The sequence below is a fragment of the Equus asinus genome, chromosome 2 (genome assembly GCF_041296235.1).
Source record: "Equus asinus isolate D_3611 breed Donkey chromosome 2, EquAss-T2T_v2, whole genome shotgun sequence".
In the NCBI taxonomy this organism is placed as follows: Eukaryota; Metazoa; Chordata; class Mammalia; order Perissodactyla; family Equidae; genus Equus; species Equus asinus.
In genome coordinates, this window is record NC_091791.1 from 158,462,501 (window position 1) to 158,487,021 (window position 24,521).

General features: G+C 35.8%; 1 protein-coding gene across 9 annotated transcripts in view; it reads right to left on the bottom strand.

The window, feature by feature from the left end:
* Nucleotides 1-24,521, bottom strand: part of CDIN1 (CDAN1 interacting nuclease 1) — a 208,426-nt gene that overhangs the window by 143,496 nt on the left and 40,409 nt on the right. For all 9 annotated transcript variants that reach the window (XM_014847317.3, XM_014847319.3, XM_044765196.2 and 6 more), the window contains exons 2-4: nucleotides 10,343-10,388; nucleotides 9,389-9,453; nucleotides 2,643-2,703 (exon numbers count right to left, since the gene is read on the bottom strand). In XM_014847317.3, the coding sequence (XP_014702803.3) occupies nucleotides 2,643-2,703; nucleotides 9,389-9,453; nucleotides 10,343-10,388 (172 nt within the window). The remainder of the gene's footprint in view (nucleotides 1-2,642; nucleotides 2,704-9,388; nucleotides 9,454-10,342; nucleotides 10,389-24,521) is intronic.

Here is a 24,521-nt window from a genome sequence, read left to right on the forward strand (position 1 = left end):
AGGATCAAACAGAAAACAGGGAATACTCAATCCCACAGTCATTTTAATTAATTAAAAATACATCTACTCTTTTGGAAACATATTGCCTTCTTTTTTGGTTCTCAGATCTTTTATTAAAAATTGATTTAATTTCGCCAGAAAATAGGTGTGTGTTTTTCAACAGCAATAATGTTCCTCTAAAACAAGTCTTTTTATCTTACGTGTAAGATAGCAAATGTTCTCCATATATTATCACCATGAATTTTTCTTGACAGGTTTTCAAGTCCTGTATTCATACCAAAATTTTATCTTGATTTAGTAACTAGACAAAAAGGCTGGCTTCATTTGTATGAACAGTTTTTTCAAATATGTATGTACTTGGATGCCCTTAAATTCCCCAAGTAGAAAGAAATGCTTTCCACGAAGCTGCTTATTCTTAGTAACCCACATCAGAGCTGACACATGAAAAATGGTGAAATTACTGAAGGTAGTCCAGCCTGAATAAGGACTACCTTATTAGTTCAGGTACTTGCATCTCCCTAATTTTCATATTAATCATGTGTCCATCTTTCTCTGAAATAGGGCCATCATGCTTCACGTCAGAATTTAGCATGTAAGTAAAATTCATAGTGCTTCAAATCTCACTTGAAAATATTTGTGTGGAGAGAACAGAATGACTGATCTTATTATGACTAATAAAGTGAGATTTCCTAAAATTTTCATTTTTAGCCTCAAAATAAGAAAATTAATATTAAGACATTCATAAAATCAATGACAACTACATATAGTCCCTACCCCCTAAATCAAAAATAATACAGTGTTCTTGTTTAAGAGAGCTGCTGCACACTGTAATGTACCAATGTTATATATTTCCCATCAATTTTTACAGTTTCCACTGATTAAATATATATTGACTCATAAAGCATTACCATCACATCAATTGTCACCAGATGCAAGCATACGTCATTTAAGTATTAACTATCATATAAAAATGGCAGCTTGGTTGTTTAGAAGCCATAATCTGGCACCAGTCATTCCCAAATTCCCCTAATGCATTAGTAGTCTCTCACTATCTCTGTACTAAACTGAAGCCAAGGGAGAGGAATACTGTTTAAATAACTATTTATTTTCTTTAGTTAAATATTGCTATATATTCATAGTAAATAACAGATTTATTGATGTAGGAGAAAATGTGTTGGTAGGTTAAAATTTTCCATATTACTAGAAGATGGAATTTGAGGTCAGCCAAATAAGCTAAGCTCAACAGAAATATACATTAAAAATTCAAATGAATATAAATTGCTACTATGGTAAAACTTAGGTCATCAACATCATCATCTGTAAAAATGAGTACCATATTTGCATCACATTCTTTCCAGATACTGTATCTAGAATGCTGTTAACTCACTGTTCTTTTTCATAAGGGACAATCACTAAATTCCTAGTTATAGCTCAGACACCTCAAGTTGATAATAGTATTGACTCATAATAAACAAGTCTGGAGACATTTAAAAACCACCTTCCTCTAGAAAGAGAAAAAAAGAATAAAAGACAAGTTTTGCTGGGAGGAGGAGAGAAATGCATTCTATACGTTAACTATCCTATCAGACTGTGTAGACATTGCCTGGACTATTAAAACCTTCTAGTAACTGATAGGTGATTGCTCATTTGCTGACTGTAGTGGTGTAGAGGAGACAGAAGCAGTGAGAGAAGCCATCCGTCCTTGCTAATATAACATGTAGAACTTGCTGCTACTGCAACACTTAATGCTCACAGTACCAAGTCATCTTTAATGCAAACACACATTTTCTGCCTTGCTTCTATGTTTTCCATTATAATGCAACACAAAAACAGTGTACATTTCATTCTATCCCTATGAGGTTTGCATAAGCAGTTCCAAGTCAGACTAAATATTGTATTGCTCTTATTACAGTGGATAAATATTTTAAAGTTTAGGAATTAAATATTTTATTTTTTCGGTAGGCTCTCTGCAACTATTATGAACTTTTTACAGCTTCTTCATTCATGGGAAATCTTTAGGGTTTCCTTTTTTAAATGTATGACTATTATTTGTTTCTCCAAACAGAAGCAGATCAGAGTTAACAAATAAGTTCAATAAATCACTCTATACTTGGTGTTAATAAGAACAGCATGTTTCTTCATATAAAGAAAGAGACTTTTCTACAAGGCACGTATCTTTTATTTTAATAAAAGTTTGCTCACAAAAAACAAAAACGAATCAAGTGAATGTTACATCTTTAAGTATACAATTTCTCTCTTCATTTTTATAATAGTTAGCATAGACTTTCTTGGCATACATCTCTTTACCTGACACAGGTATTTCTCAAACTAAATTAAGACAACACACCCAAAGAGCGTGTCCTGAGCTGTTTGGTTGAAATTTCCCACAAAATAAGAAACTAAGAAGCTGTTTATACATTTGCCTTAAAAGAAGCAGACTAATTATGTTAACTGATTTATTAATATATGAAGTTCTTTGTCCAATTATTAAAAGTACAAAGAGACCAGAGAGCAATTTAAATGTCTAATGCATCTCAAAATCTTTTTTTGTTTAAGGTTAATTATAATTCTAAGCAAAGCGACTCTGGACAGGCCCCTCAGGTTTTACATAAGTCTAAATAAAATAATAACAATAACATTACCTCATTGGCCAGCTCCAAGAGCACTGGGGCAGCTCCATTTTTCCCCACTCCATTCAGGTACCTAGACAAGACAAAGCCAAGTGGTAATGCCGTGACAAGAAAAGGCCAGCATAGACTTGTCAGCATCCCCTGTGTGTACACGTTTCTCCTGGGCAAACGCCACGCTCAACTCTAGTTAAAGTGTGCTACTGTCACAGGAAAGCGTCAAAGGAAAAAGGATAACAAAAACAACTTACCTCAAAACCACGGACAACTAACTAACCGAACTGGGGGCAGGAGGGGTGAGCACACCTGTCTCCCTTGTTTTCACCTCCTAACATGTAACGTGAACACAGAGGGGATTTCGAAAAGAACTATCCCTATCACCCGGGCTTGATCTGTAACACACCCATGTCATGGAAAGGAAATAAGTTTACGCTTATGGTTTGAAAAAAGCACCCATGTACCCATATCATCTTTTTATTTACTATTGTTTCATAGGGTTGGGTGACACCTTATTAAGAAAAAAATGGAACAGATGTCATCATGGGGTCTGCACACCTTTAATAGGCAACACAAGTCATCATCTTATCTGCCCTGGATTTCTGTCAAAACCTCCAGCTCTCCTCATCCTCTAACCCCACGAAAAAGAAAAAATCCACAAAGAAAAAACAAAAACTTCCCAATCGATCCCAGACATAGAAGCTGAAGCGATTTTTTTTAAACAAAAATTTGAATGTACCATTCTCCTCCTTAAAACATGTCAAAGGCCCCACATTAAATCTCAAGATCAAATTATAACCACTTAACAGCTCTTGTAAGGTTCTTCATCATCAGGTTCCTACCCACTCGACTTGGCCAGCCTCATCTCTAGTCACTGATCCCCACTCCCACATTCACCTGGAGAACTCATGATTCAGCTTATATGTCACCCTCTTCAATCCACCACAAGCCAGAGTAAGTTAAGTTTCCCTCATGTGCAATCGAGGAGGCCCTTGCATATCTCTCCATCACTCAAGACAGCATATTTTATTTGTCTAGTTACTTGTCCATCTCAAACCCAGCTCCCACTATAAGGCTGAAAGCTCCATGAGGGTAGAAGAATTGTATTTTATTCAATTTATTATGCCTAGCACAGTTCTTGGCTTACAACAAGTGATTATACTACACATATATATTTTTCTTTAATAAACGAGTAGTGACATAATTTTTAAAAGCCAAATCGGACAAGAAAACAAAATTAGACATGGACATTTTCTCTACAGTACAGTGCTTGAGTGAAGAAATTAACGATATTTGTTTTATAGTAAAAATCAAAGTCAACGATGAGGTCTATAGAACTGCCAGAAGCAGATCCGAAATTACATTATTTCACAATTATGCTTATAATGATGTACGATTGTCCTTTAAATAAAGTGGAACAAAAGCAAATTATTCAAGACGGAGAGAGTCTCAGGATCAATGTAACTTCAAAGTAATTCTAACAAGTCCATTTTCCATATAATGGGGTCTTTCTTGAATAAATTGTCTAGGAATCTAACAGGGAAACAAGTACTTTCAGGAGCAAGAACGAAAAAAATACAAGGCAAGTGTGGTTTAGAGAAAGGCCCATGAGAAATAAGTCAGCTAAGAACCTCACGTCAACTTACATTTCCATGCCCTGATAGGCCTGCTCAAGGAATAACCCATCAGTTCAGTCAAGCTGACCAACTAGTCGAGTGTTTGTAACCATTGAAAGTGCACATTCATTAAGGGTTCAGATTCGAGTCTGAGTAGTTAATCTATACTGCTGTTAGATTATCTTTACAACTTTCTACTCAACATTCATTTATCCCACAAACATTTCTGAGGGCTAAATATGTGTTGGGCCTTATTGCAGGTTCTGAAGAATCAGCAGGGAACAAAACTTCCATGGTTCCCGTCATCACAGAGATTGCATTACAGTGGAGAGACAGACAATAAAAAGACAGAGAAATAAATGATATGCGCTAGGATAAAATGTAAACTTAGACGGTTGCTCAGGAAGCCCATCTCTAAGGAAGTGATACTTGAGCAGAGACTTGTAAGAAGGAAAGCTACAAGTCATGGGGGGAAGAAAATCCTCAGCAAGAGAACTCTAAGTGCCATGTCAGGAACGTGCCTGGGGTGTCTGAGGACCAGGAAAGGCTCTATAGGACCAGAGAAGAGCTTGTGAGAGCTGATTGGAAATAACAAAAGAGAGTGGTTACACCCAGACCACTGCCTGTGCCAGAGAACTGTTGTTTGAGTCAAAATGACATGGTTTCCTGGAAACATTGCATCAATCATTGTCCTGGTAATGACCAATGGAATACTTCTATTAAGTTTAAAGAAACAGGAGATGGTCAAACAATAATAATAATCCACTATATCCATATAGTCTATATAATATTTGAAGCATGTCCACAGTTAATACAGCGGGAATTCCTAATTATGGGCTTGATAAAGTTTCCCAGTTGGTCATATAAAGAAACCAAACCCCAGGGTACCCATGAAACCCATCTGTGCTCTCTTAGCTGGGAAACAGTAAAGCTCTGAAATGGAACCCTAATCTCCAAGGTCTACTGAGATGCCTTTATATGTTGAAAAGGGTAGACCTGCTTCTAAGTAGATTTATTCCCCAATTTGTTTCCCAATTATATGCTAACACTTCAGAAGTGCTAGGGAAAAGAAATTAAGATAAAATTAATGAGAAGTTGTATTTGTCATTTCTGGGAACTTTGGTTGTCCCCTGTATCAAGTGACAGATCGGGTTTATTCAAGTTTCTAGATATGCAATTAAAGGGGTATGTTAATTACAGAAAATATTCAGTAAGGACATAATGGGAAATTCCTAATGCTACCCTTCTCTGCATCTTCCAAGCATCTTGTGCACACTTACAGCATAGACTTTTCCCACAGTTAATGGTTTGTTTTTCTCTCCAACTAGCCTGGGAGCTCCTTGGCTACACAAAGCAATGCTGAACCTTCATCCAACAGATTCTTAGCAAAGATTCGAATTATGATTGGGATATAAGGATGGGATCCTGACACTACATTAAGGTGACCTGGGCTATCTTCCTAATACCTATTTGAAAATTAAAAGTACTTTGGCACAGAAGCTGTATGTCATCCTCCAGCTTTGCCACAGGAGGATTAAGAAACCACCCTTAAAGGATCTTCATAGAAGGTCCATTTTACGCTGAGTATGAAAGATCCATTAGCATCTAAGATTAAAGTATGTACAGATTTTAAATAGAAGACAAAGTTATTTGATCTTTAATATTTTCAGAATAACAACAATGGCAAAGCTTCAAAAATCTACCAAAATTCTACACTAAGCTTAAATCTGAACACCACATTTGTTGATTCCACCTCTAAAATCTCTGGAAGCCGTCTCCACGTATGCAGCTGTTTCCCCACAAAACAGAGCACTTGAGGGCAGGTCCTGCGTCTAATTCACATTTGTATGCTTGGTTCCTAGCATAGTAGACGGGACATAGCGAGTGCAGAGCAAATTGTGCTAATTAAACAAAAAAGTGGTTCAAATTTTCAGAAACTATTTTTATCACATAATGTCAATAACATATGTGAATTAACCTTTTTTCCATGTGAACATCTGAATGAAATTCAGTTCATCTGATTCTCTAAAGCTAATAAAGCAGGCCTGCAGACAGCGTGTGGTGGAAAAGGGAGGAGATGAGAGACAGTACTTCTGAACTTTGCTATTGATGGGGACCTGCAAATCTAACCAACTTCTGAATGTGTCTGTGTGTGTGCACACATGTGCACGTGCACCAATTTACAGGAACTTAAATTTTACCAAGTACATTTCCTGTTTGGAAATAAAATGCCATTAGCACGGGGGAAAGAATAGAGTGTTGTTTTCAAAATGAACACTCAAGCTATCTATACATACACAACATGAAGAACTGAGGAAATTTCCTCAGGAATTCAAAAGCTTGAGAAACATTTTCTACTGATATTTGGATACTTTGAAGTTTCAGTTAAGCATGATGGGATCACATTGTGGATTATATGGTTTTAAATGCAGACTTCAAATCCTGAATTGAGACCATCTCAATGCTAGCAAGAATGCAGAGACACAGGAATTCTCTGATATTGCTAGTAGGAAACCATTACAACCTTTCTGGACAATAATTCGGCAATATATAATACAATCTTTAAATGCTCATTGTTTGTACCAGTAATTACATATATAGAAATATTAAGAAACTAACCAAAATGCAAAGACTTACGTACCAAAATGTTTATCACAGTATTATTTATAATATCAGATCATTGGAAACATATATGTTCAACAGAGGAATAATTTAGTAAATTGTGATACTTTCATATGATGCAGTAATGCAATCAATAAAATGTATACAAAAAGCTTTCTATGAAATAATATTACATCATATACATTTTTCCAAGTACAAAATTCAGGATTCACAATTGCATATACAATAGGACCTCATCTACATAAAAATGGATTGACAAACAACTACCATGAAAAATATCACAGAATTATCATTGCCAAAAATAATCCTGGGTGCCACAATTATGGACAAACCATTCATTCCTTTTTTATACCATCACAAATGTGCTTATTTTTCACAATAGGGTATTACTTTTATAAGAGAAAAGAAATTTTTTTAATTGTTAATATTATCAAACTGCTTAAACATGTTTTGATATAATACAATTTGCCTTTATTCTAATCAGCTGGAAAAAAAAATCTTCTAAGGCCAATTTACCTTAGAAAATACAGGGACATTCAACCGGACATTTAGAACAAGAAGCCTGTGAGGTCAATCCATCTGAAAGGTAGCAACACGGCCCATCTCCCAGCGCAAAGTGCAGGGCAGAAAGTCAGGGAGCAGGACGGAAAAGGAAGAAACCGTCCAATTGCCTTCCTATTAGTCCGTCCATTACAGCCTAACTTCACGTTTTTGTTTCAAATGTCGTGACTCTTCAGAATAACTGAGATTTTCACATTTAAATAAATTTAAAGAAATACAAATATATTTTCTGTATTCTCATTATTACCCACGCAGCTGTTCATCAGTGAGTAACCATACTTAAAGGAAAGATTTTTATTTCTGGCCTAAACTACCCAGATAATCCAATAAAGTATATCCATACTTCAATAATTAACTATACCTTTTAATGAAACTAAGATACTAAAAAGCAGCAGTTGGAGATCTTAGAAATCATCTAATTAAAACCGCCTTTTTACAATGAGGAAAATGATTATCAAAGGGCAGCCCCATGGCCTGTTAGTGGATCTCCCAATTTCTAGGAAATGCTCGATTTTCCTTTGCTTATGCTAACAAGGCTTTAAAATCTGGACATAGAACTATACCTTCTTATGATGCCCTAAAACCATAATTTTTACAAACAAGAGCGTATTTTTTGATATGTAAATAACCAGTCTTTCTTTGGAGGGTCAGGATGCCAAAGCAGTTGGCTTCACAGCACTTCATGGGCCATTCTCAATTTTTGATATATGATTTAGGTTATAATTTTAATTTAAATGTGAATTTCACGGAGGAGATTATGACTTTTGAATAAATCAATTCAAACTTTACAGAGACTTGCTTAGAGAAGAATTCTCCTAGAAACAAAAGTGCGTGTGTGTGTATGTGTGTGTGTGTGGTGTGTGTGTTTATCTTTCTTTAACAGACACTACTACTGAAAACTCAACATGTCTTTTATCATATATGACATAGTGAATAATTTTTTAAAAATCTAACTTCAATAACTTTTCAATAAACACTTTTCGATTCTTAAAAAAATGACTTTACAGAAACATGACACCAATATTTTATCTATATATTCATTTCATTCATAAAATTTTCACACATAAAAATCATTCATCTAAAATCAGTAGTGTCACTTTCACCACAGGTTGATCTGTCAATCTTAAATATAGTAATTTAAGAGCATATTTTAAACAGTTTTTCTTTGCAATATGTCCTTGAAATATTTAAAAAAACCAACCAATAATTTCTAACGCAAACCATTACCATTTACTGCTATAAATTATTCAGTCATACTACAAAGACAATAAAATTTTTTGAATTTCTTTTAAAAGGAGCTATTTTAAAGACTCTGTTTTAGAACAGAGGTTGAAAACTATTTATAATAAATTAGGCTGAAATTAAAATATTCCCTGGACACTATGTTCTTATTTAATACTCAAATTTTCTTTTTAAAATACAAAACCTTTTAAAAAATGTGACAGTTGTACATTATTATATATCTTCATATGTCCTTACTTGATATGTCTTTTTTATTTCTAAAATGCCTAACCCAATACTTAAAATGCAAAATACAACTGAACCAAAATTCAATTTTATTTTCTAATATATTTTTCAATTTGCTGATCTAAATAAGAAATAAATGAAAATTGGTTTGAGAACTTTCACACATACATGTAGATGCATGTACGTATGAACATATGCATCTACACAAGATATGCATTTGCAATAAGTTTCAAGTAGCCAACTGAGATTTCATAATACTGGAACGATTTCTTACATGGTATGAGTACACACACTTAATCAAGACAGTCTCATCATCTTCTTTGAACAAAGCACTTGAGAAATCATTCAAAACTATACTTGAAGTCTTAAATAGCAGACTTAAAATAAAATGCTTTAAAATATTACATAGAAAATTAATTTCATAATCTAATTTATTCATAATTATTATTACAATTAATAGGTACTATGATACCCTCTAGTGGGGCAGGCAGGTCATACCTCTGGTAATAACTTTCAATCGCTTCTGAAGTATGATGCTTGGCATGTGTTCTTTTAATATGTTTCTGAAACAAAACAAAAAAGATGTTTATGTTGTGTCACAGAGGAGGTTCAAGAACAGGAACGACATATTACTTGATCCCAACATCTAGCACATAGGGCAAACTAAATAATAGTTCGGGGATTTGGGTAGGGGTAGGTCTTTTTTCCTTCTGTTCTATGAACCTATGCATTTTAATCTCCACTGCTTGGCTGGGACATCTTCACACTGTACCACAAGGTACAGTATATATGTAAAAGCCAACAGGGTCATAGTAATTGAATCTAAATAAGTTTGCTTAGGGTTGCAGAGGGCAAAGAAAAACTTGTTCCCTCTTTCAACCTTTGTATTAATTTTCCCTCAATTCAATTCCATCTCAGTCCTCTGTACTCTAGTTTTACAATCCAATTGCCATTTTTAACCAGGAAGAACATTGCTTAAAAACAACTTATTTGAAAACTACAAAAAGTAATTCCATAGAGACTTGCCACTTGACTGACACCTGTCATCTCATGATAAATGACTCCATTTTCTGCCTCTCTTGCCTTCTGCCACTCCAGCAATGGTCATTTATCATCATCTCTGTCAGCAATGGAAAGCGGCACTGACAGTGCAAGTCAGCAAACATTTAGCACATGGAACCACGCAACACAGGGAAATTATTATTGTCAGAATAATAATGGTTTAGCATAATTTATTACAGGTCCACCAAATAAGCAAAGGCTAGATGTTATTAGACAGATGGATGGGTAGGCTTGGCAGGCCTCCACTGAGACGCAGGCGGTGCTTGATGTGGAAAGGAGAACATCCTCCAACCCAATCAGAGAGCTGGCAGTTCAATTACAAAGAAATAAAGGGACATTCATCATTCAATTAGGCACCTGTCAACCCTCACAAAGGAGAAAACTTCTAACCTGGTACTCCTGGGAGAAGATGCTCAGCAGAGTGGCCTGCGATTGACTGGAACAAATAAAAGAAGGACAAAGTTAATTACTGGAGTGCACGGCAAGGAAACAAAAGAGAAAGGAGCTTCAAAGGTAGGCCTGCTGCCCTGTAATCTAACAGAACATGAAAACAAGTGTGGAAAAGTTGTTCCAGATGAACACCTCAAACAAAGGCTTCCTGCTGTGAGGTCAAGGAGAGAAAAAAAGGGAAAGGGGAAACTACGGAGGGTCTCAAAGCAAACTATGATATGAGTTGGATTTTTAAACTTTAGAATGACTGTAAATCATATCTGTAAATCATGTAAATGACTGTAAATCATAGTATACAGTGATGTTAAAAGGGACCAAAAGAAGGCAGGGTTTATTTCCATTAATAAATGAGAGCATTAAATCCCATAAATAGTAGAAATGAAAACACAGAGTTCATTCATTGGAAACATCCTGAAATTTATTTTGTTAGCAGACAGGTATCCTATTCTGTAGCTATCTCAGATTCAGGGGGAAAAACTTCGGTCTTCACAAGAAGCAGCACAGCGACCACTGGAACATTCCCACTGATAACTGGCGTGCTTTCACAGCAGGAAGTTGAGGTCCTTGGAGTGTGTCATTCTCCAAGACTGCCATAAGCCTTATTCATCTAAGACGGCATGCAATGTCAAACACCTGGCAGTGAAGAAACCTGGAAAACATTCTTCCCAAGTGGGAATATTCCTCTCACAATTGTTAACATTTAGAAATGGAATGGAACTTTCTTCTTCCTCTAAAAAGCAATCAATACTCTACTGCTACTCTTTTTGATTGCTCTCTGTAGATATAGCTACCTTATCATATCTTGAAAACAATTCATTATTTCTGATGTTATTTTCCTACCAAATGCTATCTGAACAAATTACAGTGTTAATAATTTGACTTTTATAGTACACCAAAGCACTGTGAATAATTAAATTTTTTTCTATTCATGAATGAAACATCTTAAGCTCACCAAAGGTAATTTGGGGAGTATGAAATAAAAACCATGACAACATATCTCTTCACTCACTGTCTCAGTGTTGTCATCTTCTGCAGTCCATCATAGATTTGGCTTCTAACTCCCTTTCCACTCTTATCAGATTACAAAAGAGTAGGTTAAAAAAAAAAATACCATCAACGTTTACCAAGGAAAACTGATAATTACTAAAGGGCTATTTTAATAATTCAGAAATACTGAGAAATTATTGAATACAATTATTAATTCATTATAACCCATTTTTTTCAATTTCCAAACACCTTGGAAAGAGCCACTGTTATACATAAAATCATCCTATTATGCCTAATTTGCCTGAGCTTCACATACAAATCACATAACCCAGTAGGGTTGCTAACAACCGTCTTCTGAAAAAAAATCGCAAAATTAAACCCAAACCTGTATAAACTACTTAATAAGTCAATACGTTCGACATTTATGTGCAATAAATGGACCCCTCCTCATTGCACAGCAAAATATATTTAACTATTTAACGATAGACAAAAATGTCAGTCTCTGTACCAAAAAATATGATGGAAATAAATGTGCTTGCAATGTGCAAATCAGGGACCAATGACTAATGAGGAGGAAACTAAAATGTGAATAAAAGACAAGTATAATTGGAGCCAGCCCTGGATGCCTAGTGGTTAAAGTTCAGCACTCTCCGCTTTGGCAGCCCAGGTTTGGTTCCCGGGCATGGAACCACATCACTTGTCTGTCAGTAGCCATGCTATGGCAGCAGCTCACATAGAAGAACCAGGACTTACAACCAGCATAGACAACTACGTACTCAGGCTTTGGAGAGGGAAAGGGAAAAAAAGGAGGAAGATTGGCAACAGATGTTACTTCAGGAAGAATCTTTTGCAGCAAAAGAAGAGTAGAATTATAGATGCCCAGAATGGTAAGCCTAAAGGACAGCTGGAGAAATAAGTCCAGGAATAAATAGGTCAAAGTGAGAAGTTGGTCAGGAGTCCTAAGGGTACCGAATAAACAGGAGGAGATAATGTCTTTAGCTAAGAAAATGTCTTTAAACTGCTTAAGATTCAATTCAGCCAAAACTGTGGACAGAACCTATGAGCAACCCATTTTCTCAGTGGCCAAGTGGGTTAGACAGAGGATCCCAGCTTACATTGGAGGTAAAAACTGGCTAGACATAAGAAGAGAAAATGACTTACTTAACATGCTAACAACAGAAAGACAGACCTGGGTCCAAAATGCTTTGGATTTCGTTGACAAGACAAAGCTGTAGGGAACTAAACGACCTCCACTAGGTCGTCTGCCAGCCACCTATCTGTTCCTGCATGTGCTAAGCTTACAGAAAGTGTTCTGAACAAGCCTCACACCATAAACAGCAGGAAAGTAGTTTTAGTGCAACCAAGACATTGACTCTGGTGTACATTATTTGTTACTTTCTTTCAATGCGTTGAATTTGAGAAGGATACCAAAGGGAAAAACTGGCCAGGGGAGAGTGGAGCAATCATGATTTCAAGGGTATAGCTCTGAAGAACTCACGCCTCTGCCCTTCCCCCACAGCAATTTCCCCCAGGGTTTGTTTCAATTGGCTAGAAGCCACAGAAGTTAGGTATAAATTCAATATTCACTAGGTTCACAAGGAATATGGTTTCTAACTAAAGAGGAGGGGAGAAAAAGACTCCACACAAGGTCTGTCTTGAACACCAGAGGCAGTCTGTAGCATTCACTGAGTATCTACAATGGCCCAAGGTCATGGGTATGCAGAAACACGTCATCAAAACAAAAAATGAAATGAGGTGGACAGGCATTGACTTAGAGGAAACTTTCAACATATACACACAAAAAAGCAAAAATTAGAACACTGTCAGGTCTTCACAGATTTTTTAGGGATCTAGTGAAGTAAATCACACCCTGAATCCTCACATATTTCAAGACTGCACTGGCTTTGGAGCAAATATGTGTCATTTAGTGTATAAATTTACATATTCAAAAGTATAGGCACTTAATGTGCACAAATGCCCAAGATGTATTATTAAAATCTCTTCAAAAATCAGTTTCATGTTTTTTCCCATGCTACTCTCCCAGATTAAGCTCCTCATCCTGCAGCTGTCTGAGAAAAGAAGAGCATGCCAGTGGATCCCTGGAATGGCAATGTAAAACCTTGCCCGAGTCGTGTAACAAATAGCTATATGGAGCAGCAGCAGGCATGTTGTAGCATGGGGAAACAAGCATGAGGACAAAGCCCACACACTGAGGACAGTGGTACTGAAGATGGAAGAGCCCAGGACCTTAAGGAAGCTGACAAACTGCTCCAGAGACCATGAATTGAACTGGCCAGCCACCATACTTCTTTTGAGTAATAATACATGTCTTTCCTTTCTTTATTTTTTTCACCCTCAAAAACAAAGAAATAAAACTATGCAGGTTTTTATGTGCCCTGGTAAGGAGGAGACGTGACGGAGGCAGGGCTCTGAGACAGGATGCTCCATTGCAAAGGTGCATATACGGGTTACAATCCCTGAAAGGGGCTGTTCATTTTTACACTTTCTAATTCTCTTCTTAGCTGGCAGCTACTATACTTGGCTTCCCTAAAATTGTTGCTCTGTCACTGTGTCACTAAATTGATGTGCCTAGAAATCATAAATTGGTGTGTGTGTATGATTTTTCTAGTCAGATTTTAAACATTTATGGGGTACTATTTACCCTCATTTTATATTGCATTCAAGACTATTCAAATGCCAGGTACATAAACGGCTAACAAACCAGCTCCCCATATAACATTTAACTTAACAAGTCCCCAAACCCATCCAGCTAAGCTACTCAGTAACCTGAAGGCTATTCGAGAAAATGAACATCGGAGGGTTGGATGGGGGCAGTACAGCAGAGCTCAGCGCAGACTTAACTGCAAGGCAACTTTCAACCGAGGAGGAGGTCCTCGTGTGCCCAGGTGGAGACCTACAACAAGCAGGATCTTAAGGAAGAAAATAACACATTTTATCCTCTCCCTCTTCTAGAGTACCGAACCTCTGAAAAAGACCATAAATAGGTAAATACTATTATTTAATTTTCAAGCTCCTTTTGCTACAGAATCCAAGCAGCTTAAACGTCTGTACTCTTCAGGGCTCAAAATTCTCTGAGCAAAATGAATATTATTTCTGGGACTCGGGAAGCAGTAAACCAATTAAAGGGAGATAAACAAGACACTCCCACAATGCGTTAAGTTTGGAGACCTTGCAATTACAAGGTACAACCTCTCTAAATCTATGAAAGAACACAATGGAACACTGGCTCTATGTGGGTAATTCCGAGTGCTGGTCAAGGAAGGTGTTCTATGAAAGCAATGCATCTACCCTCCCTCACCCCCTCCCCCCTCCCCCACCTGCACACAAACTTGAAACATAGAGCCTATTTTTCCCCTTTAAAATCAAAACTAGGGGCCGGTCCGGTGGCACAGCGGTTAAGTGCACATGCTGCGCTTCTCGGTGGCCCGGGGTTCACTGGTTCGGATCCCGGGTACGGACATGGCAGCCCACTTGGCACCATGCTGTGGTAGGCGTCCCACATATAAAGTAGAGGAAGACGGGCACAGATGTTAGCTCAGGGCCAGGCTTCCTCAGCAAAAAAGAAGAGGACTGGCAGCAGGTGTTAGCTCAGGGCTAATCTTCCTCAAAAAAAAAAAAAAAATCAAAATAGAATTCGATAAGACAACAAGACTTACTACAACTTCACCACTAACTTTACTTTTTTTTTCCCCAGGAACATACATGTGAAATGTAAAGAATCTGGAGAGAGATTACTGGGACTCCGGAAATTACTAGGAGGGGAGGGGAAGGAAAAATATTTAAACCAAATTCAAGAAATAGAGAAAAATGTACCCATCGTACCTCCCCTCCATTTCTTCTCTTCCCAATTGACAATTTCATATCGAGGATGCTCACTACATTTCATGCCTAATCATAGCAAATATTCTTATAAATGACTATATAGATAGCGGCATTAAGCTTAGTAGTAATCAATTATCCAAAAAAATTCCTAAAAGCTACAGTTGTTATATGTATGAAAAAAAAAAACGGTTACTATCCCAGTAACTAATCTTGCTGGCAAACTGAAGTCACATCCAAAACAGCTTACAAGAGCTAAGGTTTACATGAACACCTACTGTGTGCTAGACACTGCACTGAGCACTTCGTTTCACCCTCACAACAACCCTCTGAGGTAGGTACTTATTTTAAAGGTGGAGAAATGAAGGAAGACAAGTTAATAAAACACACAATTAAAGAGCTACGTAAGCAGCAGAGCTGGGAATCAAAACCCAGATTCAAAGAGGGCAAATCCTAAGAGTTCTCAACACAGGAAGAAAATTTCTTCCCTTTTTTTCTTTCTTTTCCTTCTATTGTATCTACATGAGAAGACGGATGTTAGCCAAACCCATCTTTTGTGCTAATGATTTCACAATATATGTAAATCAATCATCATGCTGTATGTCTTATACACTGATGTACGTCAATTATTTCTCAATAAAACTGGAAAATTAAATAAATGAAAATCCAGATCCAATTCCAAAACCCAAACTCTTAATCACAAAGCTAATTTGCCTTTCTAACAGTTCCCCAAAATCGGTTCTGAATGTCCTGTGTACTAATACCTCGGGTTTGAGCATTTATTGATGTTACATTACACTCCAAACAACCCGAAAAGGTAGGCATTTTTGGTTTTTTGATAGAAAATTGAAACCACAGGAAGTCAAGCGATTTGATCAAATTCCATGGCCTTTGCTAATATTCTCTTTTTTTTTTAAAAAAAAACAAATTGCAGTTTTCCTTCAATTAGCTACATAAAAATGCTGTCTTTTTTTTTTTTTTTTTTAAAGATTTTATTTTTTCATTTTTCTCCCCAAAGCCCCCCGGTACATAGTTGTGCATTCTTCGTTGTGGGTTCTTCTAGTTGTGGCATGTGGGACGCTGCCTCAGCGTGGTCTGACGAGCAGTGCCATGTCCGCGCCCAGGACTCGAAATAACGAAACACTGGGCCGCCTGCAGCGGAGCGCGCGAACTTAACCACTCGGCCACGGGGCCAGCCCCAAAATGCTGTCTTTTTTCAGGGTGAAATATAAAGGAACTATTGACTGTAGGAAACAATCAAGGATTAAAAAACTCGTGGATAATTTTCATTATTCTCCCTGCAGTGGAGGCATATTTTGTTAATAACCACACCATTGCCTGAAGTGTCTGTGTCTGACTACGTATGTGTCTTTTGCTCAAATGCTATATACTGCATTTAAGGCAGCTTTAAATTCTTCCCTGAACAACACAGGTATAAATAACCCAATAAATCTTTCTATACAGGACCACACCTCTTTTAAGTGTTAATTTTATCAAATAATATTTAACAACGAGTTTCCCAGTTATAAAATAGTACACATTCTGTGTAAAACACAGAAGTGTCCATTGTTGGCATTCTGGTGTATACCCTTCCTGCATTTTTACTTTGTGTCGGGGGGACGGGGGGGAGCGGTGTCTAGACATACACATAAACATTTTAAAAACCGAGTGTTCTAAGGATACTTTTCTGTAACATGCCTTCATAAGATATTAACATTTATCCATGCCATTACCTATTACTCTTTTTAAGTTATTTTTACTGTGAATAAGATACATTTTTTAAAAACATGAAAAAATATACAGTCCAACAAATACATAAAAATTGAAACTGTGAAATTACTTAGATCAACAAATAGAACACTGCCAGCACCCTAGAAGGCAGCCTATCTAATCACCATCCCTTCCTTATTACAAATGAACCTGATCTTTATGTTAATTGCCTTTTTGCTTTTCTTTATGGTTTTACCACCCATATCTGTATCCCTAGGTTCTATAGGTCGGCTTTGTCTGTTTGTAAACTTTGCATTAATGGAACCACAATGTGTGCTGCTTTGTATCTGGTTTCTTTCACTCAACAATATGTCTGTGAGACATACTATTAATTTAAGTGCATTTAACTAATTTTCATTGCTATATAGTATATTCTATTCTATAAAAATACGCCACATTTATCTATCCCATTATTGATGGATGTTTGAACGGTTCCCCGTCTTTTACCGGTGAGAATAAGACTGCAGTGAATATTCCTGCATACCTCTCCTGGTGCACATGTGCACACATTTCTGATGGGTATAAATCTAAGAGCGGAAGTCTGGGTCATCTGATGCGTAAATCTCTGGCTTCAGTGGAGACTACCAAAGAATTTTTCAAAGTGTTTGTAAGAATGCTAAACTCTCAGCAACACTAACAGAGAGTTCCCATTGCTGTACATTCTCGTTACTTTCTCCTAGTCCATGGCTTGCCTTTTCATTTCCTTTGTGATGCCTTTTGAAGTGCAGAAGGTTTTAATTTTGATTAAGTCTAATGTATGAATTCTTTAATTTTATTATTGGTACTTTTTGTGTGTCTTGTCTAAGAAATCTTTGCATACCCACAGCCATGAAGATATTTTCATATATTTTCTTTTAGAAGCTTAATAATGTTAGCTTCTACATTTAGACCTTATGATCTATCTTGGGTTAATTCTGTGCATTGAGACAGGGGTTGCACTAGACTTTCTTTCTGTTATTTTCATACAAATATCCAGTTGATCACACACCATTTGCCCATTGAATTATCTTGTTGCCTAAGAGGAACCCAAATATCCCAGGTCTATTTTGGTACTTCCAAATCTGTTCCACTAATTTATATGTTTATCTTCACACAGATACCACACAGTTTTGATTACTATAGCTAAACCATGTATATTTAATGTAAGGTCTGATAGATTTAGGTTTAATTCTATTATTTTATTAAATGCTAATTGTCTTACCCACTATAAATTCCTTTTTTCTCTTTCTTGTCTTCTTTTCAATTGATTTAATATTTATTCATTATTTTCCCTCCAGAAACCTGAAAGTTATACACTCTTTTACTAATCTTTTAATGATTATCCTATATAACCACATATCTCAATTTATCAAAATTTATTATTAATTGGTGATTAATTGTTGCTTGTAAAATACAAAAACTTTTCAACGCTTTCTACAGTTCTCTCCTCCTGACATATGACATAACTGACATTGTTTTAATTCTGCATAAGTCTTAAAATTCACAAGACATTGCTATTGTTTTATACAGTCTCTGTTCATTCAGATATACCCACATACACACCATTTCACTGCTACTCTTTCCTTCCTTTTCCACTCTTCTATCTGGAATAACCATCTTTTAATAATTCCATCCCTGCAGATGTGTTGGTGATGTCAAATTTCGGCTCTTTTCAATGATAATGTGTCTCATTTCTCTACCTGATTTAAGATTTTCTTTTTAATCTTTGGTTTTTAGGAGTTTTAACTCTGGTATTTAGTAAACTTCTTCTTAGACTCTGTTGGATTCCTTAAATATGTGGCTGGACACCTTTTATCATTTGGGGAATATTCTCAATCATTATTTCTTCAAACATTGCTTTAGCACTCTCTCTCCTCCTGAAACTCCAAATGTATGTTAGCCCTCCCTACAGTATCTTCTATCTCTCACTCTCTTTTGATATGTTCCACATTTTTGGCATTCTTTGTTATTCCATGTTATAGTCTGGGTATTTTCTTCTTATCTATCTTCCAGTTCACTAATTCTCTCTTCAGTAATATCTAATTTGCTGTTAAATCCACCCACTGAGTTTAATCCATCTAATTCCAGTTATTGTATTTTTCGCTTGTACATTTTCTATTTAATTCTTCTTCAAATAAGTTCTCTGCAGAATGTTTCAATTTTTTTAACTCCTTCAATAAGTACAATTACAAAAAATTCTGTTTAGTAGTTCCAATAAGTGCAGTCCCTTTGAGTCTATTTCTACAGTTGCCACTGTCCCATTCATGTTGTCATGTCTCCTTATGTGACTAGGTATCTCTCATTATGTGTACTACTACTTAAAAAACTGCTTTAAAAAGAATTTGAAGACTAAAATGATGTTATCTTTCTTCAGAGAGGATTCTGTTTGATCCTGGGACCACTAGGGGTCCAGGATCACCTTAGTCCAATTTCTGGTATTAATTTTTGGGGCCAACAAGGTAAATTTGAAGCTGAAATATAATCCTGTAGAACCGCTTTACTTTCAGTTCACATTTTCTAGTAGGGTCCTTTAGGGTCCCACCCCAAAGGCTGGGACATCTACAAGATCTCTCACCTTTATTACCTTGGCCTCTAGCCCTATAAGCTATCAAAAGTTCTGCTCAGGACTTGATAAGACTCCATCTGATGAAAGGCTAATTAAATTAGAATTCAATGATTAAAAAGTGAGTCCCCTTAAAACCCTTATTTTCAGAAACTAAAAATATATTGTTAAATAACCCATAGATTAAAGAGGAAATCACAATGGACATAACAAAAATACTTAAAATTGACCAATGACAGTGGTATGTATCAACAGTTGTGGGAAATTTATTGCATTAATTGGATATGAGGGAAAAAGGAAAGGAACTGACTTTATTCTAGGAGGTTCCAGCAAACTGGAGATCCTAGCAAACAAAATTAAACAGTTAGAGAAATAAGAGAATCAAGAAGAAAAGAAACAAATAAAACCCTCCTTATTTGCAGATAAAATGGCTTTCTAGACATTTTATATACATTTTAGACAAGAGAATCCATAAACAAACTTTTTAAAAACTAGTAAGAGATCTCAAAAAGGTACCTGGATATAAGATTAACATAAAAAATCAACAGAATTGTTATAAATCAGTAACATTCAATTAGAAAATAGAAGAGAAGAATAGATCTCATACAGAATAAAAACTATAAAGTACTTAGAAATATATTTAGCAAAAATATGTACAACCTTTGAAGAAAGTTATAAAACATTACTGAAGAGCATAAAAGAGTTCCTGACTAAATGAAGAGATGAGATATTTTTACAAAGAGAAGTATCATGGATGGAAAGATAGCATTAATAAAATTGTCAATTCTCTACAAATTAATCTATAATTTTAATAAAAATGCAACCAAATTTACAACAGAGTTTTCTGGTAGAACATGATAAATTTATATTAAAATCCATGAAGAAGAACACATGGTCAGGAATAGTTAATAAATTCTGAAAAGCAAAAACAAAGTAGAGAACTTACTCTACCAGATATCACCATGGGTAAATTTCAAAAATATACTATTTATCAAAATAAAAAGCATGTTACAGAATTGTATCTACATTTGATACTATTTATATAAACCATAAGAACAGCAAAATATAGTTATATTTTTTGTTAATGGACACATATGGATGTAATAAATACATGAAGCTGATAAGCTCTGAACTCAAGACAATGGTTACCTCAGGTGAAGGAGAAGAGGAAAGAAATCAGCCGTACAGTCAAATTTTCTTAAAGACAAAAATCTGAAGGGGAAAGGAACTGTAGAATGCTGTCAGGATATTTCATTTCTGTAAAAGTAAAAAGCTTTACAGAAGCAAATATAAACAGAGGTGGATTCAAAGAGTTCATTATTATTCTCTATTCTTTTCTATATGTGTGCTATATTTCATAATAAAATTGAGTGGAAGTGAAAAAATGGAAATTATCAAAGAGGAGTTGGATAAATAGATCTTTAAGATTCTTTTCTGCTCTAAATTCAGCCCTATTCTAAATGTTCTGATTTAATTAGAGTCTTAAGTACCTACGCTTCTTTCCTTTCTAATTAAATTTAGGTATTAACTTTTTAGAATGAGCCATAACATAAATCATATACAAAAGTAAGAAGACTAGGTGGCAGACACTTAATTTTGCTTGCAAGACCAGACATCTGGTCATTTTTCTCTAAAGAAATCCCAATAACTTCAACACAATATATAAATAATAGATACATTTGTAAGAAATGTTTATCAATTCTTTCTTCCTACAACGATTTCTTCTGATTTCGTCTCTGTTTAATAAATCAGATTAAACTACATTATAAGAAGTCCTTAAATGTAGTAATTTTATTACAATTGTCAAAAAGAGACAGCAAGAGAAAGTTAACAGATAATGATAGTCTGATAACAATAGCCTGTATGTGAAGATATTTATAATCTTTCCCTTTTTGGTTAAAATTCAACTTTCTTCCAACTCTGCATAGAATATTAGCTCATATATCTTCCATCATCTCTCCTCTGGCTATTCCTCACTTACATCCAAGCATCTTTCTGTCTTCCTAAGCCACCACCTGCCTACCTCTCAAACTATTGTCCATCACTGTTTCTCTTTACTACCAAATGTCTTTGTCTAGAAGGCATGTGGTTCCATAAATTCTATTCAGCCCCCAGCTCCCTGGCAATCTCACTTCTGCCCTCCCATGCCTTAATGAAACAAAGGTCACAAAGACTTCCTCACTACCAACCCCCAAAGACATACTTCTTTTCTCAGCTGACCTTATTGCAACATTTTGCACCTTTGGCTATGCTCCTTTTCTTAAAAATCTTTCCTCCTATGAATTCCATGGCACTATTTTCTAATAATTCTCCTCCTACCCTGCCAGCCACCTATCCTTCTCTCTCACTGGCTGATTACCCTCTTCCTTGGCGTTTCCCAGGGAGGTCTCATCAACCCTTTTCTCCTTTCCCTCTACGTGTTCACATGGGTGACAGCACACCCTGTTGTGTTCCCAATAACTATTTCCATAACTCCCAAATATATATTTCCAGCCTCCACCTCTACTCAGAATACCAGCCTCAATTTTATAGCTATGTATGGGACATTTTACCTACTTGGCCACAAGTATGTTAAAATCAAATTTACCACCATCCTCCTTTCCCAGAAACATTTCATACTCACCCTCCCTCAAATCAATTATTTCCATAACACATTTGCCTGAGCTAGAAATCTCTGGGTCATTCTTGATTCTTTCTCCTTCACACCTGGAATATCTAACCAGTCACCAAGTCTTGTTAATTCTGCCATCAAAAGTCTTTCACACCTGTCCCTCCTCCTCTATACTACTAAATAGCTTCCTGAGTCACTTTCCTTGCTTCCTGTCTCTCTATCCTTTAATCCAACCTCCAATTCACCAACAATGCTTCTAAAATACACATCTTGCTTTGGAAATACCATGAGGTGTCTACTCCCTACAGAATAAAGTTCAAACTCATGAGCAAAGCACTTGAGGCCTTTGTCAACCTAGCTTCCGGCCTCTTCCTTTTAGTCTCCCACAACTCTTTCACACCTTCAATCCCCCAAGCAGTTCATACTGTAATCCCATCACATCACTATAAATTACCATGTTCTTTCCAGAGTCTAGAATGCTCTTCTCTCTTTATTCTACTTGGAGAACTTCTATTCTTTAGAGTACTAATTGGACTCAGAATACTCCTATATATCATGCTATCACTATTAAATCAAGTTATTTTAGTGAAATGAATATTTCAAGAGATGAGATATCATAGGATTTTTAGCCCAAGCTTATCATTTTAGAAATGACAAAAGTAAAGGTCATAGTGATGAAATGATTTGCTCAAGGTTACACAAAGCATTATTTTACACTAGGTACAGGTAAATCAAAGAATAATAACAATAATAAGTTGTGCTATAAGCAGGAAGTACTGGAATCATACTTTGCTATGTCATCTTAACAGATGGGAATATCACATATTTTTAATGCAGTTTTATTATTTCAGTAGTCATGTGTTTATGACCAATGTGTATAAATTAAACCATAAATACAAATAAAAAAGTAAAATACATTAGAATATAAGTTATATCACCAAGAGTCCCCAAACCCCCAAGTTCCTACTTACCACTAAAAGATGCAATAAATGGGAGATCAAAATTATGAACTTTTTTCCTCTGTGACAGTCCTTTTTTCCTACTATAAATGCAAAATTTTAAATGTGACCTCACAATAAGGAAAGTGATTATTTTTCCAGGTAGTGTATCATTCCCCCTTATTTATGACCATTTTCAGTCCTTCAGAATACTAGTTTTTTCTTACAAATTTCTGGTAGACATCTTTATGTATTTCACAATTATTTTGTAAACAATAGGGAGCATCAAAAGTTGTATTGTCAAGGAAGCACAAACAGGAACTACTGTCTCTATTCTTCAGGTGTTTAAAATCTAATTGGAAAAATCACAATATTTCTAAGTCTCAGTTTCAACATCTGTACTGAGATCCATGACTTTAGAATCCATTTTCATCTTGAAAGTTCTATGAAATCCATTTTCATCTTGAAAATTCTATGATTTTTATCAGTTCTATAACTCCAAGATATAGCTATTAAATTTCCCTCTGCTTACAGTCCTAAAACTTTTAAATACAGTTTATCAGAAAACTGTGGCTTGGTCCTACTAGTAATGACTTGTAATCACGTTGACACTGGATAGTTCTGTGTGGGCCTAACACAGCAGGTCTATTCTAGGTCAACAGATAGAGTGATTAAATTGTTTATTAAGACTCCTAGGCATTTAAAGTAATCAGACTAAAGAGAGAGAACATGGAGGAAAATAACTCCTTTCATTCACCATTGATTATAAGGTACCACCTCCCCCAACAGAGGTTAAATACCAACCTTATGAGTCTAACACCATAACTATTTCACTATTTGATACAAGACTGAACACAGATATTTAATAAAAGAGCCACCAGATCCGTACCCCCCATACCTAAAAGGTTGATTTAAAAAAACATATATACATATATATAATATAATATTCAATCTCACAATTCTTCAAGTATTAAAAGAGTTCCTTTAGGAGGTCTCTGCCTTGAACTAGGGAATCCCAGGAAAAGAGACAAGTAGGTCATGAGGACCTATAAGGGCCCCTTGCCTCTTTGCAGCAACTTCAAATGAATGATTTGTTTGGCTGTCAAGAGTTTTATTGTAGTGGTCGATGTTAAGGAAAATAGCAGTCATCCTTCTTCTGAAAATGAGTTTAGTTTCAAAAGGGTTCAAAATACAAAATGAGATGTGAGAGAAGAGTGTCGATTTTTATTAAAATGACAAAATCACTTCTCTAAGAAACATTGCTCAGCATAATTTAGTAGGCAATCTATGATATTAACCATGAACGGGATGAGGTAACTGTTACCACACTAACCAATAATCATTATCTTTCTACTCCATTGTATCGTTTTTGGCTTTTCATCTGCAAAAGCCTTAGACACAAAATAGTATCAAATAACATTGTTAGTTTTT